At 37.4% G+C, this 27,732-nt stretch overlaps 1 protein-coding gene across 7 annotated transcripts in view; it reads left to right on the top strand.

The window, feature by feature from the left end:
* The window catches only part of cdh18 (cadherin 18), an 854,880-nt gene that overhangs the window by 717,205 nt on the left and 109,943 nt on the right, over positions 1-27,732 (top strand). For 4 of the 7 annotated variants that reach the window (XM_062977606.1, XM_008114216.3, XM_008114218.2 and 1 more), the window contains 2 exons: positions 9,880-10,047; positions 22,105-22,292. In XM_062977606.1, coding sequence (XP_062833676.1) covers positions 9,880-10,047; positions 22,105-22,292 — 356 coding nt within the window. Of the gene's footprint in view, positions 1-9,879; positions 10,058-22,104; positions 22,293-27,732 lie in introns of those variants that run through there. The other 3 variants (XM_016994919.2, XM_062977607.1, XM_016994920.2) reach the window with 3 other exon arrangements.

The raw sequence follows: 27,732 nt of genomic DNA, 5'->3' as shown, positions 1-27,732 counted from the left end.
GTACCGCTCTGGTGGGAAGGTAACATTGCTTCATGCAGTCATGCTGACCACATGACCTTGGAGGAGTCTATGGACAATGCCACCTCTTTGGCTTAAAATTGAGATGAGCACCAACCCCCAGAGTTGGACATGACTAGACTTAATGTCAGGGGAAAACCTTTATCTTTACCTATCTGAGGTACAGGCCTTAATTAGGTGTCGACAGTGAACTATATATAGCACTGGTTGGCTAAGGCCAGCAATGAACTGAAATCTAAGGCCCCCTTACATATAAAATCCCACTTATCTGCTTTTAAATGGATTATATGCCAGTGTAGACTCATACAATCCAGTTCAAGGCACACAATTTGGATTATCTGATTTGAAAACCTGGAATATATGGCAGTGTAGAAGGGGCCTTAGTTGAAAACCATGTTTCAAAGACTTTGGTGTATAATTACCTTTTCTATCATAAATTCAAACTTGCATATCTTATACTCTCCTTTTCCCTATTTAAATAATCATAACAGTTCTGTGGGTTTTGTTGTGGATCCTTTATGTCTAGTGCAGTTACACCTACAACTCACTAGGTACTAATCATTCAAGGGGCTTCTGCAAAAATATGCCTATCTCATCATTTGAATATCTGTAGCTCTAGAAGATGCTTATGAACCATCCTTCAAGTGATAAATGAATGACTTCTTCTACAAGGAAAAATCTGTCATTTTTCTTTTCCTTTTAAAAATGCAGATGGCTTCTTCAAAACAGTTCAAAAATAAAATGAAGGGATAAGTTTAAGATTCCACCATTCAAAGACTTTTTATATCAGAATCAAAACTGCAAGCCCTTCCACACAACCCAGCCCTTCCATATAACCCAGAATATCAAGGCAGAAAATCCCACAATATCTGCTTTGAACTAGGTTATCTGAGTTTACACTGCCATATATTCCAGTTCAAAACAGAAAATGTGGGATTGTATTCAGCTGTGTGGAAAGAGCCTGGAGGTCAATTTTCAGAGAGTCCAAACTATGCTGCTGAAATGGGAATTTCACTTCTAGGAAAATCTCTTACATTCCAGAACATGTATTTATTTATTTATTTATTTACCATATTTATATCCCGCTTTTCTTTACCCCAAGTGCTTTAAATGTGATTTCCTGCTTCTTGGCAGAGGGTTGGAATGGATGGCCCATGAGGTCTCTGTGATTCTATGACTCAAGACGGCTTACAAATGGCACTACTTACAGTGCCTTGGGCATAAAAACATGAAGTAAGATGAAATTAAAATTAATACATTCATAAAACATAATTAAAATACATTCCAGTGTAAAGACACATAATCCAAAAGCAAGGTCTAAGGCCATTCCATAATCAGTTACACAAATTCCAGTAAACTTATTGTACTATGCTATTTTTCAAAGGCCTGCTCTCAAAGCCAGGTTTTTACTCTTCTTCTGAAGGCCAGGAGGGAGGTGGCTGATCTGATGTCATTAGGGAGGGAATTACACAGCCGAGGGGCCACCACTGAGAAGGCCCTGTTGCTCGTCCCCACCAATCGCGCTTGCAAACAACCTCCCCAAACAATCCTAAACTACAAGGTGGTTCATAGGGGGAGATACGTTCGGACAGGTAGACTGGGCATCATTCTAGTTTGATAAGCAAGCTAGTAAGTTGACTTCTCGTGATATGCCCAAAGAATTACAGTTTCAGTTTAGCCATGCAGGATTGTTCAGACTTAATTTGCTCTAAGATCTATCTGTGCACAGTGTCAATAGTACTCTTCTCCAACACCATGTGCCAAATTAGTTGATTTTGTTCCTATGAACTTTATTTACTGTCCAGAGGCCCTTCTACACTGGTCCAAATGCAAAGAAAAACAGCATTTTAAAACTGGATAAAATTAAAAACTTTTATGTTTTTAATATATTTTTCAACGTTTTATAAACTAATTTTAATGGGTTTTAACTTTGATTGTAAGTGCTTTTATTTTATGGTCCTTGGAAGCTGCCTTAGCTCCCTGCTCTGAGAGAAAGGCAGCATATATAAACAATTAGTCAAACAAACAACCAACAATCCATCAATAAGGCAAACTGCACATAATTATGCCTTTATATTTATCAGTGTCCTCTGAACAAACCTGAAAGCTTGGAAGTGTCTGAGGTTCAGAATAGGAGTATAGAAGTTGGAATTAGCTTTCCAATAACGGAAGCATTACTTGACAACTTCACATTGTAACCAGATATCCATTTGTGATAAAATGATACCTTTTGGTTATTTTTATAATGTTAAAAGTATAGATTACTAAATGGAGGAAGAATGTCATGGATTCAAGCATTTTCTTGTGCTTCTGAATTGCAACTATTGTAGCTGTTAAAGTAGCAACAAGGTTGATTGGAGGAGAGTGTTCTGTCCTCCATGGCAGTAGTCAGTATGTTTCAGACATTTATTTTTAAGGTAACTATTTTATTGTGACAGTAAATGACTACTTTTCAAGCTCTGCTTCCAACATGTTATATTGATGTTACCATTCCTGGATGTCTTGACACAGCATGAAGCCACAAAGTGAGAGAAAGATTTTTTTGGAAGAAAAGAGATGGAGGAATCACAGTATATTATCACAGGGGAGTTAAAAGAAAAGACCTAAACTCATGGAAGAATGCATCTGCACATATGTTTCTTCCTGGAAGGAGTAGGGTTTGTTACACAGTTATGTTTTCAATCCTGCAAAACCCATACTACTTTCTAGCTCTACAAAGCTGTAAGATTGGTTGATGGGTAAAGCTACTGAACCAATTTGCAGAACAAAGGGTCCCACTGCTTAGGTTTGTTCTTATCAGGTCTTGTACATAACATTTGTCCTTGCCACACAATTTATATAATTTGAGCATTTTGTTTACAATTTTCTTTTAGCAAAGTATACGATTATACTGAACCTCAGCATGTAATTCTGAATTAATCAGTCTTCTCTTTGTTCATAATGAAGTAGAGTAGTATATAGATATTAGCGATGTGCAAATCTTTGTTTTTAAATCATGAGTCGTATCTAATTTTTAAGTTTTATATAGAAACATATATTAAAAAACACTGGGGGGGGGAGATACAAAAACATAAGAATCAAAACTTACTCTATATATATATATATATATATATATATATATATATATGTAAATTATGTAATGCTCAGAAGTCAGTTTCATTTTCAGTGCAAGCGAGGAGAAGCCAAAAAAGCTGCCATTTCTCTTTAAATTAAGAAAAGATAGACTGCAGGACAGGATGAGCTGAGTGAGCTGGGAAAGAAACTGAGACAGCACAGAATAGTTGGGGAAGGCGAGGAGCCCTGTGGAATTCAAAAGGCCCTTCCCTAAACTACATTTTCCAGAAGTCTGCTTCAGCCTCAGAAAGCCCCAATTAGGATAGGGGAGAGATTTGTCTCTACTAGCAACAGCCATAGTCCCAATAAATTGTTGAATCTGCAAAGAGGAGAATTGTCTGATACTTCAATACTAGCAAGTAAATGTGTGATGGGCTGGGAAGAAATCCTTAAATTGAAGTTGTATGGTTAAATACATAAAATGAGATAGTTGTTGCGGCTTTTTTTAAAAAGTCAAACTTTTTTTAAAAAAATCCCAAAAATTAGTAGATGTATGAATAGTTTTGAAACTTGGGCGGGGGGGGGGGGGAGAATGATCTCCTGTTATCTTGTGTCATTGTATAGAAAATTCAGGGAGATCGCTCTTGTAGTTTTTATTTTAATGTTATTTGTAAAAACTTTGAAAATTTCCCAAAAATCCATGGATGTGTGCAACGGTCTGAAATTTCATGGGCAAACAGTGATAAATGTGTTTTATAATTGTAGCAAGATTCATGACAATAGTGTTAACAGAGATGAACAAAAAAAATTACAATTTTCCCCCACAACCTAATTTTGTAATGAGTATTGAAACATTTCTCTTGTTCACCCAAGCCTAATAGTTATACATGAAAATGAATAAATGCTACTTCAAGTGAAGTTATTGTCAAAGTACTGGTATGCATTAATTCTTTAAAGAACAGATTAAATAATCTGGGGATTACCAGAAAAAGAATTCTAAGTACTGATGATGCTTAGGATTTTCAGGCAAGTTCCACTAAAGAGTCAAGTTCTGTGGAAGTTACATAGAATCATAGAATCATAGAATAGTAGAGTTGGAAGAGACCTCATGGGCCATCCAGTCCAACCCCCTGCCAAGAAGCAGGAAATCGCATTCAAAGCACCCCCGACAGATGGCCATCCAGCCTCTGCTTAAAAGCCTCCAAGGAAGGAGCCTCCACCACAGCCCGGGGGAGAGAGTTCCACTGTCGAACAGCCCTCACAGTGAGGAAGTTCTTCCTGATGTTCAGGTGGAATCTCCTTTCCTGTAGTTTGAAGCCATTGTTCCATGTCCTAGTCTGCAGGGCAGCAGAAAACAAGCTTGCTCCCTCCTCCCTATGACTTCCCTTCACGTATTTGTACATGGCTATCATGTCTCCTCTCAGCCTTCTCTTCTGCAGGCTAAACATGCCAAGCTCTTTAAGCCGCTCCTCATAGGGCTTGTTCTCCAGACCCTTAATCATTTTAGTCGCCCTCCTCTGGACGCTTTCCAGCTTGTCAACATCTCCCTTCAACTGTGGTGCCCAAAATTGGACACAGTATTCCAGTTGTGGTCTGACCAAGGCAGAATAGAGGGGGAGCAGGACTTCCCTGGATCTAGACGCTATTCCCCTATTGATGCAGGCCAGAATCCCGTTGGCTTTTTTAGCTGCTGCATCACATTGTTGGCTCATGTTTAACTTGTTGTCCACGAGGACTCCAAGGTCTTTTTCGCACACACTGCTGTCAAGCCAGGCATCCCCCATTCTGTATCTTTGATTTCCATTTTTTCTGCCGAAATGAAGTATCTTGCATTTGTCCCTGTTGAACTTCATTTTGTTAGTTTCGGCCCATCTCTCTAGTCTGTCAAGATCATTTTGAATTCTGCTCCTGTCTTCTGGAGTGTTAGCTATCCCTCCCAGTTTTGTGTCGTCTGCAAACTTGATGATCGTGCCTTCTAACCCTTCGTCTAAGTCGTTAATAAAGATGTTGAACAGAACCGGGCCCAGGACGGAGCCCTGCGGCACTCCACTTGTCACTTCTTTCCATGATGAAGATGACACATTGGTGAGCACCCTTTGGGTTCGTTCGCTTAGCCAATTGCAGATCCACCTAACCGTAGTTTTGTCTAGCCCACATTTTACTAGTTTATTTGCCAGAAGGTCGTGGGGGACTTTGTCGAAGGCCTTACTGAAATCCAGGTAGGCTACATCCACAGCATTCCCTGTATCGACCCAACTCGTAACTCTATCGAAAAAAGAGATCAGATTAGTCTGGCATGACTTGTTTTTGGTAAATCCGTGTTGACTATTAGCAATGACCGCATTTGTTTCTAAGTGTTCGCAGACCACTTCCTTGATGATCTTTTCCAGAATCTTGCCTGGTATCAATGTGAGGCTGACCGGACGGTAATTGTTTGGGTCGTTCTTTTTTCCCTTCTTGAAGATAGGGACCACATTCGCCCTCCTCCAATCTGCTGGGACTTCTCCCGTTCTCCAAGAACTCTCGAAGATAATTGCTAGTGGTTCTGAAATAACTTCCGCTAATTCCTTCAATACTCTTGGATGTAGCTGATCTGGCCCTGGGGACTTGAATTCGTTTAGAGAGGCCAGGTGTTCCTGGACTGAAAAGTTGTAAGAATACTGTAGGATTAGACTTTAAGAAAATAATCTTTGCAGACTGAGGGTGCATTTATACTGTAGGGCAGTGGTTCTCAACCTGTGGGTCCCCTTCAACTCCCAGAAATCCTGACAGTTGGTAAACAGTTGGGAGCTGACAAGTTGAGAACTACTGCTGTAGGGTTAATGCATTTGAAACCACTTTAACTGGACTGCACAATGCTATGGAATCATAGGAATGGTAGTTCTGCAAGGTTTTTAGCCTTTTCTACTGAGTAGTGCTGGTATCTCACCAAACTATAAATCATGGCACTTAAAATTATGTCAAACTGCACTAATCATACAGTGTAAGATACACCCTGAGTATCAGAGAAGACCAGAATACTATTAAAAGATCTCTAAAACTAAGCCCAACGAAGTAGGAAGATGATTCTTCAGGAAGGGAGTTGAATTTGAAAAAGTCTTCCAGAAAAAATACCAAACCTTCTCGCTCTCATGCACAAAAGAAAAAAAAACATATCTATCATTCTGCTTTTTCCACAGCAAGACTGAAGTAATACATGTAGTTTGTGTATGGGGGATTGCTAAATGTGGCCACTTTGTACCAATATGTATTGGTTATTATTGCGATAGAGTAAGGCTTCCATCTCATATTTTCCCAAGGCTTAATAAATGGTCTAGATGGCCCTATAGTCCTAACAAGAGGAAGCAGTTAAGACACCTATTATCTTAGTACAATCCTGCCCTAGATTTGTTCCTTGATAGGACTGGCAGTGACCAGATCCTGGGTAAGTCGGGGGAGGCCCTCCTCTTGCTCCCACCACCGTCGCAGTCGCAGTTGGTGGGGACGGGGGAGAGGTCCTTCTCCGTTGTGGCCTCCCGGCTCTGGAACTCGCTCCCCAGGGAGATCAGGCAAGCCCCTACCCTTCTCTCCTTTCGGAAGAGCCTGAAAACATGGCTCTTCCAGCAGGCCTTTGACAACTGATCTAGTAAGATTGACCTGTCACCTTCCACTAATAGTCCCGTATGTACACTTCTCCTAGCACTTTTGATGACTATGACACTTTGGATAACCACTCCTCCCTGATGATATCGACATAACTAGCACTTTGGCCCAGTTTCCTACAGATCTTATCCATGATTTTATCATTATGTATTGTATGTGTTTTTATAACTTGTTTTATTGTTGTTTGATTTGTTTTACTGCTGTTTTTATATTGTTGATGACCGGGCTTGGCCCCATGTAAGCCGCCCCGAGTCCCTTCGGGGAGATGGGGCAAGGTATAAGAATAAAATAATAATAATAATAATAATAATAATAATAATAATAATAATAATAATAATAATAATAAGTGAAATGAAGTATTAGAGTAAATTATATATCTGCCATTATAAAACCAGTATATTTGGGGATAGAATTATTCACTAATTTTCTTCTCAAGGAAGCAATCAATTATTTAAATAATTTTCTTCTCATGGTGAGAAAATGTTTGAAATTTGTATATTGAAGTATATTCATAATCCAGGACTCTTTGTGTGCAAAATTTGGAATTATTTTGAAAATATTATTTCCACTTTTACTCAGATGGATTCAAACTCCACAAAACCAGAAAATTGGAAGCTAAAGCAGATGCCTTGACATATGTGTACTGTGATCAGCTATGTCATAAATTGTGTTTGCTTACAAATTGTCAACCAGGCACCAATAGTGTAACTGAAATCTGTAAGCAATATTGTTCATTAAATCCATAAAGCAAAACAAAGACATTTGTTCTCCATTAACTGTAACATTTATTGATCCTTCAGGTAAATGTTTTTGTTCACCCAAATGATTATTTAATTTCCTGGTCAATTCATTTTGATTGTTGGATTCCACTGAAGTCAGTCACTCTCCATCATATGATTTAATAGACAAAGACTTGGTGACAGGGTATAAGCAAAGGCTATAAAATTTGCTACAGATTTCTGGAATGGCTACTCATTTAATTTTCCTTATGTTAAGAGATAGGCATCTTCTGTATATTCGAAAGCAGTTTTTAAATGCCAGATGTTTGCTCATTACAAAATTCTGGTTCCAACAATGAATCTCTGGAATAGCCTAGAATACTTTCAGACTATTTTTCAGATCAATTGGCTATTTGCCAGACCAATAGGCCATAAGTCATCAGGCACTGAAGTAATGTTGTTTATTTGTCCTTCCCTCTCTTTTTCTCTCACATTGCACATTAGGCTTTACTTAAAGTTTTGGCTGTTTCTAACTCTATTATGAATCTTCATCCCAAAATATAGAGAAGCATTCCATCTGAAATGAGTTTTGCAAACTTCTTATCCTTTTTGTTTTCAAAATCATAATTGGCAGAAAACCTTATATAGTAGGTATCTGTATTTCCTACTTTCCTCAAATTCCAAAGGCATCACTAATGGGAAAGCAAAATATTCTAATTTTATTCAAGAATTATCTTTCTATTCCTTCCTCAGCAATTCAGAAGAAATGAACATTGTATTATCTGAGCATATGCTAACCTTCCAAGGCATTTTTGTTGTTATATTACCTGATTGTCTTTGAGCACACTGAATATTTCTTACTTGATTCACAAAAGATGGTAGGTCTTTAAGTCTCAGACATCTTTCCCTTTTTTATGTCATTCTAAAATGAAAAGAGTACATGTTCAAGTTCTTCTGATAGGCTTCCCATACGAAACTGAATGCAGTGCAATAGAAATTGGATTAAAGATGTCCTTCGTTGGCTCTCATATTGCTTTTTATGTTATTGTTGTTACTGCTGTTGTTCAAAAATAGTTACCTTCTTGCAAATCATGATGTTTAAGAACAAGGCTGTCTGAACTAGTCAGGGTGGCAGAATATTTTGAAAAATCAGTTTTTACTTTGGGGTGTAGCCTCAAACAAATTTTCAAGAAGAATGCAGGTTTTTTCTTTAAAAATACTTAGAAAACAGCCTTCTTTGTTTACATTCGACAATGAAAGATGGTAGATTTTATTGTAGCTTTTTGTGAACTTATTTCCCCAAAGTGTATGTCTAAATCATTATGGTTAAATGATAGTTAAACAAACAATCAAGCATATTGTTAAATTGAATTAAATAAATAGGAAAGGTATTTTGATAACTTTTTCCATTCCATGAATTAATTATTCAGTAAGTCAGTTGTTTTACATGTAGCTGAAATATTGTTTATAATACCTAAAAGTATACATTAAAACCACTTCCTCCATTTGCTTAATCAAGTTCTTACTGTAAATCTATTTTTATTCTGCCAGAACACATGATAACATATTTTTGCTGCAGTGAGTAAAGAGCTAATCGTCTTTACACTCTTTCCAATATAGGCAACATTATATTCTTTGGATTTTGAAGCAAACTGTACCCTGTTTGCTTATTATTAATATAATAGGGTTACAAATTATTTGTTTATAAAAATCTCCATTCCTCCAAAATATGAAGAAAGTCAGCATTTCTGGGTTTGTATCACCAGCAAAGCACTATGTTGTGCCAAACCTTATTCAATGTATGTGGATAAATTAGGACCATTGGTAAATCGTCATCGTCTCACTCGTTAAGTCGTTTTCGACTCTTCGTGACCTCATGGACCAGTCCACGCCAGAGCTCCCTGTCAGCCGTTGCCGCCCCCAGTTCCTTCAAGGTCGAGCCAGTCACTTCAAGGATACCATCCATCCATCTTGCCCTTGGTCGGCCTCTCTTCCTTTTTCCTTCCATTTTCCCCAGCATCATGATCTTCTCCATGTGATGTCATGTTTCTATAGGTTGGAGTTATAATGTATTAATATATTATATGACTTTGTAATAGGAATTTCTTTTCATTTCAATATATCCCCCAGCAAGCTGACAATCTATGAAATGCTGATTCATTTGCCTTTGAACACAATGTGGTGTGTTTGATGTTTCTTTGTAATGCCTTATATAAGTTCCTCCCTCCCCAGCAACAGATGTGACACAGTAGAGAATGCAAATTTCTTGAATGTGAGTCAAAATTTCAACTGAACATGGCTTGCTTGGGATGTTAATTATTTTTGTGTCTCATTCTGTTGACAAGAGCAACTACGTAGGTGGCCTACCCTTTATAACCTTTATAAAGAAGTGAAGAGTAATGTTTCTTTTTTTTTTCTTCTTTCCCATTTTTTTGTAACATCACAGGAGTCATCAGGACAGCCTTGCATAACATGGACCGGGAAGCCAGGGAACATTACTCGGTTGTCATTCAAGCCAAAGATATGGCTGGACAGGTTGGAGGGCTGTCAGGATCAACCACTGTAAATATAACACTCACTGATGTCAACGACAACCCTCCCAGGTTCCCTCAGAGTATGTAAAGGTTTGATCTGATTTATTTCTTTTCCCAGCCAAAAGTTAGTGTACTGGAAATGTATTAAGATGTCAGAAATATATTTTTAAATCTAAGATTTTATATGTATAATCAAGGGATGTTTGGGAAAGCTATAAGTTATAGCTAGGGAGCATTTTCCCTTCCCAGGAAAACAATAGAAATGTTATGTTAAATCTATCAAGAGCGGTTGTGATGATTGTTTGACCTTCCAAATGCTATTGGAGTACATCTCCCATTGTTCCGAGGCAGTCAATTGATGAAGACATTTCTGGTCCAGTGGCTGTGGTTTTTCCACCATGAGGTTCACTTTCTTGTTCTAATCAGCTTTTTCTTCTTTGGAAATGGATGCTTGGTTACACAAAACAAATCAAATCTAGGAAACCAATGGGTCTTTTATGTAAGAACCAGTACAAGTGTGATGGAAAAAAAACAAGCATGGGAACTGTGAGAAAGATAGAAAAAAAGAGAGGAAGAGAGGGACAGAAGGAAGAATAGTGTGACTAAGGTGTCTCATTGCAAGGTTGGGGTGAAATGTATTTTGTTTGCATGTAAAGACACATTAATTCAGCAGACATTTACTGAGTTAATAAGATAACTGAAGCAAAGTCATCCCCCAGTTTTCAAAGGTTTCTAAAATATGTTCTGCATTGCTCTCCTAAGAATACCCAAAGTGAAACTGAATAACAAATTCTACTTATTAAGATACGTATGCAAAAAAGTTATGAAAATGCATGCAAAAATTGTAACATTGTACCTTTCTACCAACAAGGTATTAATTTTGTATTCATTTTTTCCTATGTAAACACTGGGAGAAATTAGTTCAACATGCAAACATTGAGAGAATGTGTATTAAAATATTGATTTTTGTATGCCATTTGAACCATATGCCAGAATGAAATATAGCCAACTTATGGTTTAAAAGGTTTAGATATGAATAGATTCAACCATCTTTAATGCCATTTTGCTTCTGAAAATCGATGACCTGTTTATGAAACAAAGATATATTAACTTGGGCTTCCAGATCCTTGTTTGCCAGCAAAGGCTTACATCAATTTTGAGTGGACACAAATGTGAAGCTTTCATGTATATTGATTTAAGAACAAGCAAGCACTTTAAATTGGCAAGTTTAAGTGTGTGTGTGTCAGAGGTGTGTGTGTGTGGGGTTAACTCTCTAGTGCATTTGACATGATCAGGGCTATCAAAACAGAAAAAGGATACAAGTCTAATGCCTAAAACAGAATTCTATAATTTCCCACCATGAATTAATTCACTAATCTACTGATAGCTAAAATATACCATATATACTCAAGTATAAGCCGAAGCACCTAATTTTACCACAAAAAAACTGGGAAAACTTATTGACTTGAGTATAAGACGAGGATGGGAAATGCAGCAGCTACTGGTAAATTTCAAAATAAAAATAGATACCAATAAAGTTACGTTAATTAAGGCATCAGTGGGTTAAATGTTTTTGAATATTTACCTTATTTCAAAGAAAAACAGTAAACTAACTCTATTAAGTGAGAAAGTAGGGTCAACAAAAATAATATGATATCAATAATAACTTTATAATAATAATCATCATCTTCTTTTTCCTTTGTATCCCGCTCTATCTATCTCCCCATGCGGACTCAGGCTGGCTTCCAACATAGTAACAGACAAACATTCAATGCCTATATAAACAATGCAGAGCTAGATATAGATCTATAATTATATATACTAATTTTACATTTGTATTTCCCCCCGAAACGTTTGCAAATCCTCTCTATATATGTGCATTTCCCTCCTGAAATATTTGCAATCTATGTTTATATCTATCTAAACATCTCTCTCTATATATGTGTGTGTGTGGATGCACATATTTGCAAGCCCTATATATGTATATTAATATCTATCTATCTAGACATCTCACTATATATAATTATATCTATATAGGACTTGCAGAAACTTGCAAACATGTGAGGGGAAATTCCTATATAAAATTAATGTATACATATAGGTACAGATATACAGGTACATGGATATCTCTAGATATCTATATGTATATAGGATTTGCAAAAACCTGTAAACATATGAGGGGAAAATTCATATATTAATGTATTTGTAGGGAGAAATTCTATATATTATTTACAAGCTTTGGGGGATGCATTTGCCCAAGGAAGAAATGCAAGCAAAGCCCCCTAAAAACAACTTTGTCCTCTTTTCTCCTGCCCTTTCCCACCTCTTTTCTTTCTCCCTTTTTCAAACTCTAAAAGTAGCCAGAAAAGGCTTTTTAAAACTTCCCTCCCAGAAAAACCCACCCCTTTATTGTTTCCTTAGGAATAAAAAGGAATAAACACCTTCTGTTGTTCTTATTTCCCTCCTTCCCTCCCTTTTGACTCAAACGTTCTTCCAATAATAGTAATAATAATAATAAATCCTGCAAATTTGCTTCTCCTTCCACCCATGCAGTCTTTTTCTTCTTCCTGGCTTGCAAGAGGTTTCCACATTCACCCTCCTTTTGCTTTTGAAAACACTCCCTTCTTGTTGCTCTCTTTCTCTTAAAAAATAAGATAACTCCATCCTGGGAGGAAAAGCGGAGAAGGGAGGTTTTGGAAAAGAAAAGACACTGTAGTCACCAGGCTTTGCTGCCTGGCTTCACCTTGACCCGATTATAAGCCGAGAGAGACTTTTTCAGCCCCCAAAAAGAGATTTTAAAAAACTCGGCTTGTCGGAGTGTATACGGTAATTTCATACAGCACTTTCAGATGAGGGGTAGCATAATTTCATAGGTCTGATATATTTCACCAATGTGGATTGTTATTAGTATTGATCAGGATTGATTCCTCAGACCTCCATACACTGCTGCTGTCATTGGACACATAAAAAACATATTTTTTCAGTCAGCCCTCCACATTAATGGGTTTGACTGTTATGGATTTGATTATTTGCAAATTTCATTAAAAAAATGATGTCTCTAGGAATCTCCATTGACCTTATCAGACAGATCAGACAGATTCCCCTCCCATTGAGTTCTGTTTTGCCAGCAAAATGGAAAGCTGCATGGAGACTCAAGGTGACTCGGAAATCCTCCCTTCTTCCTCCATCGCATGGGGCATTGGGGGAAGGTGCATTGGCACCCTATTCCTGCCCCCATCAGATGTAGGAAAGGGGTCAAAAATGTGGGTAGCTCATTACCTCCCATTGTTAACAATGACGTTTCTTGCGACACTTCCTCACCACTTCAGCAGTCAATGGGGCAGGGCCACGGCCTGTGTTATGTGATGGTGCTCAGCAGGCCCTGTCCCCAAAGAGGAACAAAGACCCCCAAACCTTCAGTGTGATGAGGTGGTAGATTCTCCAGTGTAACTTTACATTCAACTACTGTCATACTGGAGGACATAATGATGTCTCGGTTTTTTAAAATCACATTTTTTAAACATTTGTGGGGATTCTATGCCTCTACCTTCAGCAAATGTGGAAAGCTGCCTGTGGATCTTACTGTTATTATACATATCCATATCCATAACAATAATCTCCATGAACGGATCTGAGCATATATATTTTAAAAAATTATATACTGTAATTTTATATTGTGTTTAATTCATTTTAACTGATTTTATGTATTACTGATTGATTTTGTATAGGCATCTAATTGTGCCAGTGTTGTAAGCTGCCCTGAGTCCCTTCGGGTAAGAAGGGCGGGATATAAATATTGGAAAGAATAATAAGTAAAACAGGTCAGATGACCTGAGTTGGCCAGAGATCACTTCTGGATATTCAGAGACTTCCAATGCCTAACCCAGAGTAAAACCTGTTAAGGCAGTTTTATCCCACATTAGCAAAAGTTGGAAAATTCCTTGGAGCTTCCCTGAAACTCTGGAGCAGTCCCACAGTTTGGGCTTGATGCAAAGGCACCCACATAACCTAAACAAAGGAGTAGGTGGCTCCTCTCTTTTTCCCAGCAAGGTAACATCAACAAAGCCTCCCAGTGATAGCCAGGAGTTTTCCAGAGCAACAAAGGACAGTTTATTTGCATGAAAACATATTCAGAAATAAAACACAGTTATCCCCTCCCTTTCTTCTTTGTGTGAAGATGTTTTTTTTTTACATATAGAATTCTGGTTCAAATAAATCTGAGCAGTGATTGGTTTACAAATAAGATATGTAACTTCCTTGATATGTGTATTGTTTAGAACAATTTTCAGGGAAGAAATCTGTGGATTTTCTATTTTTAAAATGAATTTTACCGAGTTTAAACAATTTTGGAAAAAGGAAGGGGCAAATGGAAGGATGGGAAATAGGGGGTCTTGGGAGGTGATGGGGTAAGGGGGGGTGGGTGTGAAGAGAGAAAAAAAACATATTCTGAAAGAAAAAGTAGGGAGAAGAAGAGGGGAAAAATAAAAAATAAAATAAAAATAAAATATAAAAAATTAAGGAGGAAAAATGTAAGAGGAAAAAAAAGAGAGAAAAAGAAAAAAGAAAATAGTAAAAGTTTGACTTCCTTCTAGTCCTTTGCGGTTTGGCTTTTTTTTCCCTGTTCCTTCTGTGTCTTTCCCATTTTACTGGGGGTGTTTGTTATTTTCCTGTTCCTCCCCTTTGTATACTTAATGGTAATAATTTATTTCTTCTTGTTTTAAGGTAGTTCTCTACTAAATCCCAGTCAGTTTGTTTTATGGGATTTCCTGAGTTCTTTTTTATTAGAAAGGTCAGTTTATCCATATCTTTAATTTCCATCAATTTATTTCTCCATTGCTCAGGGTCTGGCATTTCTTCTAGTTTCCAGTGTTTTGCATAAGTGATCCTGGCTATTATAGTTATATAGGTAAATAGAATATCTTCATTTTTTTGTCAAAGTTAGTTCCTTGTCTATTAAGTCTACTAGGTAATATTCTGGTTCTTTGGGGATTTTCCTTTTGAAGATATTTTGAATTTTTTCATGGATTCTCATCCAATAGCTGGTGGCTTTTCTACAAGATCACCACATATGGAAGAAGCTTCCATCTTGATCATGACATTTCCAACAGTTCTTTTCTGCATTCTTATACATCTTAGATAATTTTATGGGTGTCATGTAACACCGATGGAACATCTTCAGCCAGTTTTCTTTAAGTTTGGTCGCATAAGTGTATTTTAGTTTTTTATTCCAAATTAATTCCCATTCGTTTTAGTTAATTGGTCTTTGTATATTTTTAGCCCATTTAACTATGCATGTTTTCACTCCTTATTTTTCAGTTGCCCAGTCCAGCAGTTTCTTGTAGATTTTTAAAATTAATTTCTTCTGTGTTTGGAGCATTTTATCCCAAAATTCTTCGTTACGATTGAATCCTATCTTTTTATCCTGATTGTAGTGCTCTTTGACTTGCAAGTAATGAAGCCATGAGATATTGTTGAAGTTGTGCTTTAGTTCTTGATGTGTTTTCAAATCCGATGTATTCTTAATTAAAATGTCCTTATATGTTGGCCATCTGGTCCAACCCAAAAGTCTTCTTTGGTTGGCTTCCATTGTCGACATCCATAGCGGAGTTTTGGTGTAGAAGTTTCTTTTATATTTCCCCCATACTCTCAACAGTGCAGACCTTATGAAATGATTCCTAAAGTTTTTCTCTTTTTTCGTTCTTTCATATGGTATATGCATGCCATCCCACATTAAGGTTGTGGCCTTCTAAAGTTAATATCTTTTGCTTTTTTAAGGCCATCCAATCCTTTATCCAAGTTAATGCACAAACATCATAGTATATTTATTCTCAGTTTTTTGCCTCTCCAAGTGAATTTTAACAAATCCTTAGTCCACTCTTTAAATTTCTTGACATTTCGTATTACAGGTAGTTTTTGATAGAGGTATAGTAGTTTAGGTAGAAGGGATATCCTTCCTAGTAGTGAGAGGTTTAGGTGGCTCCATTTCTCCAGGTCTCTTTTTATTTCTTTCCATAATTTCTCATAGTTATTTGTTAGTAGTTGTGAATTCTTCGACGTGACCCATATTCCCAAGTATTTTATTTTTGAGGTTATTTGTATTCCTGTCCTTTCTTTTAATTTTTCTTGTTTTCTTTTCTCAATATTTTTGGTTAGAATCATCATTTGTGGATTTTCAAGAGGACTGTTGTGCATCAATTTAATAGCAGATTTAGTAGAGTCGATGTAAAGTATTCCAAGTCTTATCTGCTACTGCTCCATACGATAAATTGCCATCAGTGTACATCAGCTATACAAATGGTTTATATTTGAATTTCATAAGAATGGTTTAGCCTGTTTCACCCATGTGTGTGTGTGTGCGTGTGTGTGTGTGAATATTGCAGGTGAGTCTAAACACTCACCATTATAAAATATGTTGGCATTTATAATGTGATATTGAATGTTAGGAGCAGTCAGTTATTCTTGAATGCACATTCTTACATAATAAGGGATTGCTTTTACATGCCATTAAAGTCATTTGGCAGCTAGGTTATTGAAGCATTGCTGAGAGGATAAGATGGTGATGCATTTGAAAACTAGATTTTGTGTTAATTATCTTCACTTAACATAGAAAACTGCACGCTTGATTAGATATTGTGCTGTATGTTACTGTCTTGGGTGGATAATCTTAGTAAAGCTGTTAGGAAAGATTAAAAGGTTGGTGCTAAAGTTGTTCTTAAAATGCCTAACCTTTTTTGCAATATTGTGTGACCCCTCCTATTACTTAGGACATTGAATTGCTGCCAAAACTGTGAACCACAAATACCGCAAATAAATAAATAAATAAATAATATTAGTGGGGGATACAGTATTGAATTTGACATAGAACTTAATAATGAATCCTATTGAAATGAACAACTTCTGTGGGAAGGGCCTAAGCAATTCATCTCTAGGAATTTACTATATCCTGTTGCTTCCAACAAAAGTATACTGTAAAATTTCCATTTCCTGGAGAAATCATATTTTCTTGGAGGCAAGTAGATAAAACTGTGGAAACCAGTCTCACCAATATGATGATTGCTCTGTATATGTTTGAATTCAAAACTGTTGAATTCTCTATCTCCCACCTTTAGAATTTCTTTATTGCCTTTATCAAAATTCAAAATAGGGCACCTGGAGATGAGGCATAGTGCAAATTATAAGAAATCTGAAACATATACAAAGATCTAAATTGAGAACAATTGTTAAATTGCTTATTTTCCTTATAATTTGTTACTGTTATTTTCAATAGTCCATACTTGCCATTTTGGTATTTCTAAGAGCAGCTAATTATTGGGACAGCCCTATCCTATGTACCTCTTATAAAGTTGTACAGTCCTCCCTCCACATTTGTGGTTTTGGCTTTTGCAGGCTTGATTATTGATGGATTTGGTTAAAAAAATTCTAGGCATATCTAGATCTGTCAGTGAGTCTCTATGGTTAACTTCCTCTTGTCATGCCAGAGGACCTAGAGATTTCTGGAGAATACACTTCTGTAGGCATCTCGAGGTCCTCCAGTGTGATTCTGTGGTCAGCTTCCAGAATAAGCCAGCCATAGAGTCATGCTGGAATATCTAGAATTGTTATCTCAGGTAAAAAAAATCAATTTCTTTATTCACAGTTACTCACTTTCATGAGACTTGTCAACTTAATACTAGTGAATGAGGAGGACTGAATCTATTTCTTTTCTGAAAATTAAAATCACAACAATATTTTCTTATATTGTAGCAAATTCTTTCAAAAGACTTCTTACATATTCTCAGGAGCTAAAACCTATGTTCAGAAGCCTCATTTACAGGTTTTTGTCAAGGAAGTGTAATTCTCAAGTATTTTCCTTCTTTTAATAAGCATAGCCTTAAGTGATAGCTATTCGGTTAAATGCTTTGCTAAATTGAACCTTGAAAGAATAAGTGGTGTAGTTTTTATGAAGATCTGCTGTATTCTTTATGCATAGCAATGAACTCTATTTCCTACTTTAAGTGCACAGCTAACCACAAACTTAACTGTGGAGTCATAACTGGAGCCTCCATAATTATTTTTTATGTGAGCAGTTGCTGAATGAATATTACATGATAGCAAATGAGAAGACAGGCGGTCTGTGAAATTGAGAAGGGGAGGAACACTGTTAAGGAGACAAATTGTCTTAGGATGCAGTCTAAGCTGTTCTGTGCACTGAAATTCAGCAGTGCTTTTGGAGTGGCAGCTGCTGGCTAATATGTGACTGAGGTAGTGCTGGGTATCAGTCCAAACTTTAAATAAGCTTTCCAAAGTGACAAACCCAAGGAGAGTGCACTGGCCTTTCTTGCATTACTTAAGTAAAGCCATCCAGCCATGGGACTGTGTAGAAGGAATATAAAACTAGGAGTCTGCCTCTTAATCTGTTAGACAGACAACGAGATGGGAAAAGAGAGGCAGGGAAGGATAAAATATTTAGCAGGACAGGTAAAGTTAAGCCAGTTGGGCACAAGAGAATGTTGTGCCCAAACAGTCACCATAGGGGCTATTTGTTTGATGGAAGAGTGGAAAGAGGTCAGGGGGCACCGTTACTCTACTCAAGAGGTTATATTGCATTATTGCCTGTGAAGCTTTTTTCCTGGTGTTTCACTTACCCTATATTCTTGTGTATAAGTCGAGGTCATATTTAAGTTGAATACAGGTTTGGAAAACAACATTATGGATTTTAATATGACACATGGAGTGTCACACCTCAGGTTAGCTTCACCTTGCTAAATACACCAGGCTGCACACAGGTTGAAGTCTTTTGTAGTTTATTAAGAAATACAAAATAAATAGTTCTTAAAAAAGCAAAAGTAAAGTTCCAAAAGGTTGTTGCAAAACAAGGCAATAAAGAATGATCCAAGAAATCATTAAGCATAAAACAAGGTTCCATTAATGCATTACAAAGTCCCATGAACATGAACAGACAAAGGCTGCAAGATAATCTGGGAGAGCAAGAGCTTGCTTCTTGACTTGAATGAGAAGTTGCTTTGACAAAGGTTTCTCTCTCAGCACACTCTTTTAATACCCCTTGCATAGCATGAAAGCATTTCTTTGGCCTCTGACCTCCCTCTTGTTTGCTATTCTAACACTTCTGCGAACCCTGAATTCCAAACAACCAGCTCGATCTAAAGGTTCTGTTTTGTCAAGGCCAGACAGCTTGTTAGCATTAGCTTCTGTCTGTATGCTATCAGACTGGGAGCTGTCCTCCCTTCCTGAGTCAATTTGCACCTGGCTAGTTTCAGTAGCAACACCATTCCCTGCCATGGGAAAGCCTCCCTGTTCCTCATCTTCCACAGCAGAAACACTCTGAACCTGAGTCCCATAATTCCCATTAGAGTCATCTTGAACCTGAATCCCATAATCCCCATCAGAGTCACTCTGAGGCTCTAGCTGAGTCACAACATAGAGAGCTGTCACTGTCTATTGACACTATTTCCCCACTCAGGCATTTAAAAAGACCTTTCATTTCTATAATCAGAGAAAAAGAAGATTTTTTTCCCAGAAAAGTTAAGGTACAATAGTAATTCCTATAAAAAAACACATAAACTTCTTTGAGAAGAATGGTAAAATGTATGGACTTAGTCCATCCTGGGAGAATCTCAACAAAGCACCAACGCTGCCTACTTCTCAGATGAAAAGCACCAAAAGTTGTCACGACCATTGCCTTTTTCCAAACAAGCATTGAAAAAGTGCAGAAGTGGTGCCACATCAGAGAGTGTAAAGTGGGCTGATGCTTCTTTTAGGTTACCCCAGAATAGAGTAAGCTCTCACCTTCCACTCCCTCCTTGCTGATCATGTTGTTGCCCCATTCTGACATCAGCAACAGGCCATTGCCAGACACTTGCAGGGAGCATCATGGCCAGTAAGGATCAGCAGTAGTGACATGTGAATGAGCCATCCCCTTCCCCTCTGCTATTCAGGGCATGAAAAGTGTAAAGGTGGAGGAGTCCACCTGGACAGTGGATATGGTTGAATTGAACTGTCCAGCTGTCTAGATAGCAACAACGTCTACAGATATTCCAGAGTTTTTTTTCTAAACTCAGGCATATCCCCTGGCTTTTCCTAAAGCAGAGCAATTGTGTTAAGAGCAAAACAAAAACAAAAAAAACCTGGGATACTCACTAGAGGTCTCCATGTGTCATGTAGCTCACCAGTGTTGGATTCGAGTAAAGTCCAAGATTTTGTGTTTATGTAGACACGCCTCTAAGCAAGTATTGGAATACAGATGAGTGCTCACATTCACAGAAAAGTGTCATTTCCTTTGCATGGGAAGCAATGTTCACTGAAGGGTGGAGCACAACTTTGTAAGGCAAGCTAGTTTCTAACATAGTAAGTGTTCTGATCAAGAAGGCTTTTCCTGATTTAATGGAGATTTGAACTCTTCTTTCCATACTGCAGCACTTTGTGTATTACCCCTAAGTTTTGCTAGTCAGAATTTATTTTATTGATCAGAAACTATTTTAGGTGTAACATGTAAATCAACCTGGGGGATCCTCTGAGGATGCCTGCCATAGATGTGGGTGAAATGTCAGGAGAGAATACTTCTGGAACATGGCCATACAACCTGGAAAACATACAACAACCCTGTGATCCTGGCCATGAAAGCCTTAGATTACGCTCTCATAGTTGTTTCTCAGGATTCTGTTTGCATTATTTCTTACAGATACTATATCTTGAATTAATTATGTAAGTTTGTCTCCAATCCATCCATTCTAAAAGACCATTCATTCTAAAAGAGAGCTGAAATGGTCATTTCAAATCCACTGCAAATGTCATTGCCATGTAATTGCACTTTCTTCATTTTTCAATCCCTTAGCTTGAGATAAGCTTTTGTATCTTTTTACAATAAGGTCACTTACTGAAGAACACAAATGTTCATTTAAGGCATAATGTGGTTTGGTGGAGTGCTATAAAGATTTGAGTAGTAAAGTTTCACACAATTGCAAGACACATAAATGTGGTAGGAGGGGAACTTATTCCAGGCCTTTAAAATTGCTTAGCTTTTAACTCAGAGAAATTTACAGCCCTTGTTTCCTTGGCCATTTGATAAGAGAGAATGAAGAGAGTACAAAAGTGCTATATATTTCTAGCAGTGCTGCAGAAATATACATGCTGTTACAGCAGAGCTGGTCCAATAATAAGGCAAATTAAGCTGTCACTTCAGGCGCAAAACATACAGGGGCGCAGTCGAGACTGCTTTTTCTGTTGATTTCTTGTAAAACACGATGTTTTGGTGCTTAATTTGTAAAATCTTAAAGTAATTTGATGCTTAATAGGCTTATCCTTAATCCCTCCTTCTTATCCAACACTTTCGCTTATCCAACGCTTTTATTTTTCAGTGATTGGTTTGGGGGGGGGGGTGCCAAAATTCTGTTTGCCTACACTTGAAAAATACCTAGGGCTGGCTCTGTGTTACAGCTTTGAATGTCAAAAAATAATCCATGAAATGAAATCATGATTTGAAACTTTGCTTGCTGTGCTTTTAAATGCCTAAACTGAACTACTGAGTGTCCTCTAACCCTAGAAAATGAAATGGTTTGATATTTCAGGACTGAGAAAAGAATACAACAGAGATGAATTTTTGGAATTCCCTGCTACAATATGTGGCTACAGCTACAAACTTAAATCACTTTTAAAAGGGTTAGCTTTTCCTAACTACTATGGCTAGTGGTGAGGGATGGCAAGAGCTGAAGTCCAAATGCAAATTCTGGTATAAATAGTGAGAAACTGGATGAACATTATTTATAGAGAAGACAATAGTTACTGATAAACTACTGCCTGCTATAGCTACATAAAATTCTCATAATCAGGAGCCATGTAGTGTATCTTTGTATATCAAATTCTATGAATAAACAAGAAAGCAGAGCTTTGGCTATTATCACCTGTTTGCAAGCTTCCCATTGAAAGGATAACAATGAACTTTGAGACCTGGACCCAGCAAAACCTTTACTTTTTACTTCATTCATAACAAAGATCAGTATTTTATATTCTGGTTTAAATTCGGTTAAGCAATATTTGACATGTTTCACTGTAGTCTTCACCTCAGTCAGAAGACATGCCTGATAATTTGAGATTCATTTACAGCAGAATTCCTAGAAATGTTGTCTGATTATATTTTCCAGAACATTATCAGCTATATGTTCCTGAGTCTGCGAAAGTTGGCTCCGCAGTAGGCAAAATCAAGGCAAATGATGCAGACACTGGGTCAAATGCGGACATGAAATATTCAGTTATAAATGGGGATGGCTCTGGAGTGTTTACAATATCAACTGACAAAGAAACACGGGAAGGAATTATTTCCTTGAAGAAGGTAAGGAAATCCGTTGCAAGAAGTTCCTGTGTGAAACATTTAAAGCACCTAGGCCAGATATTTTCGGACAGCAGTTGTTCCTTGAGCTTAGTTCTAGGATCTTGCTCCCATTAAATAGGAGGTTCTGAAGCTGAGACATCTCACTGCACAAAGTACAAGATATGTGCAAGTCAGCTAAAAGACACTAGCCTCAGCCTAGGCAATAAACTAGATTAAGGAGAAAAAGTACAAACAATATGAGGTACAGTTGTGTTCTCCATTACATTAACACTGATCTCCATTGTGGATATAAAGAATTATCCACAGATTTTTTTTCTTTATTCATTCTTCAAGAGGGAATAAATGAGGTCCTTACCTATTTTTAAAAAATAAAATGAACATATACTTCATTAAACTGATCTGCTTAATGACATTTTTACAATGCAACTTAGGTGTTTTGCATAAAGCCCCAATATTGTTGCACAGAAAACAGTTCACTTTGTGGGGAAAATTCTGTTTTCTGTATCAGCATTTGTATTTCTCCTCACAAAACCTTCACATTATTCTAAATGTACACTTTTTTTCACAAAAGGTCCTAAAATGAGGGGGAAATCAATAATAAAACTGAAAATACATGAAAACAGACATAACATCATCAGGAGGGATACTGGGAGACAGGATTGAAATGCATTGCTGTTGCATGCAAAAGTGAAATAAATTAAGGTTGGTATTACATCTGCCTGAGGCCCCCTCCTCCTCATCAGCTGAGCTCCAGTATAAATAGTCTCTGGGAGAATAATATCTGGGGAGAAAGCTGCAGGAAAATGAGTTATGAACTAAAAAGATGCTGACATGGACTTTTAAAAAAGATAAACATAGCCCTATTTTCTACCTGACTATGGTAGTTCCATAAAACTGTCCATATCCACATTTAACTGGCAGCAAGTTCACTGAATTTAGTGTGACCTTTGGAGATTAGGTCATCTTCAAGTATTTCCTTTGGTTACCACAGAAACAACTTATAAATGCATAGGCATTCCTCCACTGGAAATAGATTCATTTCATTAAAAATACCAGAAAACCTAATCAAATATATTAAGCACACAGAAACACTTTTATATGTACTTGCTTGTAATTGCCTGAGTCACAAAGGAGATGCTGTAATCTTCCTTCCTGTAAGGAAACCCATACAGTTTTCTATGATTGTAGCTAATATCTCTGAGCAGGCTAAAAACACATTTACAGAATATTCCCTGTGGTAATTTGTATGAAAACGATAAATTTGCATGATAATTTCAAAACTCAAATATCTGAAGGTAAATATTATATGAAACTTTGTTTTCTAAATGATAGTGCTTTCCTATTTATAAATACTCTCAACTCCATTGAAGGATATTTATCTTCCAGGGTTAGGTAAGTCTTCTCTTGCAGAATCTCCTTTATCTACAAGAAATCTGTAAATATGCCATCTGAAAATTATTGTCTATTTGATCTGTTTTACATAATGTGTTAGATAAGAAGCTTTTAAAATTAATAATGAATAACTTTTATTCTTTGGACATACAATTTAAGTGGTGAGAGAAGTTATCTATATAAAAAAACCTCAGAAAACCATCTGTTAAAAATATACTAGGTAATCTGCAATTACACAGGTTAGAATTTCTGAAAACTGGAAACAATCATTTCCCACAAAGCCCTATGTAGAAATTATATCATATATTTCTAGTCCTAAATAAACAAACATAAAGGGTAAAGGTTTCCCCTGATGTTAAGTCCAGTCATGTCTGACTCTGGGGGTTGGTGCTCATCTCCATTTCTAAGCTGAGGAGCCGGCGTTGTCCATAGACACCTCCAAGGTCATGTGGCCGGCATGACTGCATGGAGCGCCGTTACCTTCCCGCCAGAGCAGTACCTATTGATCTACTCATGTTGACATTTTATCAAACTGCTAGGTTGGCAGAAGCTGGGGCTAATAGCGGGTGCTCACTCCGCTCCCAGGATTTGAACCTGCGACCTTTCGATCTACAAGTTCAGCAGCTCAGCGCTTTAACACACTTCGCCACTGGGGCACTTAAACAAACATAGTGAGGCCAATTTACACACTTGTGATTCTGGAAATTTCACAGATGTTACAAATTTAGGCATGTTCATAAAGTGTATGAGATAAAGTGTAATGTGTGGTGGAAATAATCCAAGCTGGTGTTTTGGCCAGGGACGAAAATAAATGAGATTATCATGTTCAGGATTTTCATGCTCACCCTACATGAAACATATGTGTATGACCTTTAGGTCGCCTTGAAAGAAGAGCTGAGCTGGGAAGATACTGAAGAAGTATATATATATATATATATAGTTTATACCTCATAAACTATATATATATACTTCTTCAGTATCTTCCCAGCTCAGCTCTTCTTTCAAGACGACCTAAAGGTCATACACATATGTTTCATGTAGGGTGAGCATGAAAATCCTGAACATGATAATCTCATTTATTTTCGTCCCTGGCCAAAACACCAGCTTGGATTATTCCCCTTTTGTAAGAGGAAGGGAGGAAAGTGCTCAAAATACTTTAATCTGAATTAAGTCATGTGCCCCCACTATGAATCTGCAACTTCAATGAGAGTGTAATCCATCTATCATGGTGGGATAAGTGACACACAAACAAAATCCATTATCCTAACCACCTATGTACAAATAAGATGTAAACTTAAGAGTTAGGGTACCAGCTCAGAGGGATAAAATCCAATAGTAACATTACTCTTTTATTCCTGGGTCTTGCCCACTTCTGCACAGAGAAGTCTGATAAGCAAAGCTGGGTGAGATCAACACACATGTCCAGTCTCATTCAACCAGGTCTCTGTAATACATGCCAGGTGAACATGCTCATCCAAGATCAAATCTTGAATGGGAGCTGTTTGGACACTGATTGACCTGACATTCAGCAGCAGCATTTTCATCATCATTCATTTATGCTCCCTGGATTGGGAGACATTTTGGGAACAATTAGTACTCTGTTATAACCTCTACTCTCCACCCCCAAGGACCCTATTTATCTTTTTAAGCACTTGGGGAGAAGGAGAATCAGATAAATGCAACCCCCATTCATCTAATAGAAGCTGCAAATCTAGGATATTGCAAATCTAGGAAGTATTTAAAAATGGGAGATGGTCTCCCCCCCCCCACACACACACACACAAACACCACACTTGTATCTTCATGGCCAAAAAACTTACACTACTAGTGTATTTACCTGGTATTGTCCGGCGTCAATCATAGTACATACAGTACGTACTTACTTCCTTACTTTGACTTTCATAAAAATAGAAGATGAAATAAGGTAAGTGAGTGATTGTAGAAGGCTATGCATGTCTATTATGAACGATGTCCCAGTGAGTTATTCCTAGGAAATGCCCTCACCGACATAAAACCCCTATTACCGAAAGTGTTTGATGGTGCTGGAATAATGTTACATTTTGGATAAGATGAAAACAAGCAGACCTAGCTCAGCATGTTTTGTGTGCAGAATTTCACTGATTAGCTTCATTATTTATTTTTATGGATTGAACCATGTTCTCTTCTATAGGAGTCTAGGGTGGTTAACAGTGTGGTACACATATGTGGAAAGGAGTGCCCAAATGCAGCAAACACTACTAGCATGAACATCCCCACTTGATGCTTTTACCATTCTGTGCATACCCCATTTGTTGCTATTCAAGAAGCCATCAAAAATAAAAGAAATATATAACTATTGTTCTCTCTTAGCCTTCTCCTGAATAGCATCAAAGAAGCATCTGATAAAATATGTGAGCAATATGAAGCAGTGCTCTGGATACACTTGGCCCATGCTCTGTTGGAAATGTTGCCAATTTTCCTGTATAATTTTATCAAGTAGGCCAAACCAAAAAAGGAAAATATACGCAGAGAGATATAGATCTATCTACAGTGATACCTTGACATTGTCCCACAACTGAGTTCTTAACTTAAAACATTCTTATCTCAAAAGAATTTTCTCATTGAAATGCTATTAATCCATTCCGGTTCCCCCAAAACCCCCGCCCCATTTTTGTTAGGTGTTTTTAAATAAGAAAATGTACTTTATAAATAACAAATATTATATACATGCTCATTCACATGGAACAATAAAAATTAACTTTAAAATAATAGAAGCACAAATTTGTGGCAAGGCAACATGTGTGTTGGCTAGTGTAACAGCAAGGGAAAACCTGTACATTCACATACAACAATAAAAGAAAGATAAAATGGTAGAAGTACAAAGTTGTGTCAGAAAGCACATAGTGAAGAGGCAGAAGCATTATTTTCTTCATACTGTACTCATTCTAGCCTCCCCCTTGCTCTCTCTCCCTCTGTCTCTTCCAGAAACCAAATATACCAGGAATAAAACACACAAAATCAACTAACACAAAGCTTCTCAAAGCAGACAAAAGCAAAGCAGACAAGAGCACAAGGCATGGAGGCTCGAGGCACAGAGCTTGCTCCCTTGAAGTCCTAAAGCCCTGTCCTCAATCACTAGTGCTTCCTCCTGACACTAACTCTTAACGCAAATGCTGCTCTTATGTCAAAGTGAAACCCGGATTGGGTGGTGGCTTTAATACAAAACATTCTCAAGTTGGGATGCTGTCAAGTCAAGGTTCCACTCTTTCTATCTATCTGGATACGACATGACCCCCCCCCCCCCCCCAAAGTATGTGCTTGCGTCATCTCATATCTGATTTACCCCTCAAGTGATTTTCCCAGGAATTGTTTCTGCGTCACAAACATTATTTGCTCTTAAAAACAAATAAACAGGGTTGTTGTGTGTTTTCAGGGCTGTATGGCCAGTTTCCAGAAGTATTCTCTCCTGATGTTTCACCCACATCTATGGCAGGCATCCTCAGAGGTTGTGGGGTATATTGGAAAAACAAGGCAGGTTTATACATCTGTGGAAGGTCCAGGGTGGGAGAAAGAACTCTTGTCTGTTGGAGGCCAGTGTGAATGTTGTAATTAATCACATTAATTAACATTAATGGCCTTGCATACTTCATGTCCTGGCTTCTTCCTGCCTGGGGGAGTCCTTTGTTCAGAGGCATCAGCTGCCACTGATTGAGTCATGTCTAGTATTCATATGTTTTCAGAGTGTTGTTCCTTATTTACTGTTCTGATTTTAGAGCTTTTTAATACTGGTAGCCAGATTTTGTTCATTTTCATGGTTTCCTCCTTTCTGTTGAAATTGTCCACATGATTGTGGATTTCAGTGGCCTCTCTGTCTAGTCTGACATGGTGGTTGTTAGAGTGGTCCAGCATTTCTGTGTTCTCAAATTTATTTATTTCGTGTCAAAAGCATTGGTACAGCAAATACATTTCAAATAATGGAAATAAAATAAAAAAGAAAAGAAATCACAAGCAACTAAATAGTTTTGGACCAAAAGCGGGCAACAGCAACCACATTGTCCATAGCTTTAAA

This window comes from Anolis carolinensis, chromosome 4, assembly GCF_035594765.1.
Source record: "Anolis carolinensis isolate JA03-04 chromosome 4, rAnoCar3.1.pri, whole genome shotgun sequence".
NCBI lineage: Eukaryota > Metazoa > Chordata > Lepidosauria > Squamata > Dactyloidae > Anolis > Anolis carolinensis.
Note: the sequence above shows the minus strand (reverse complement) of the source record. Positions and strands in the feature narration are given on the sequence as shown.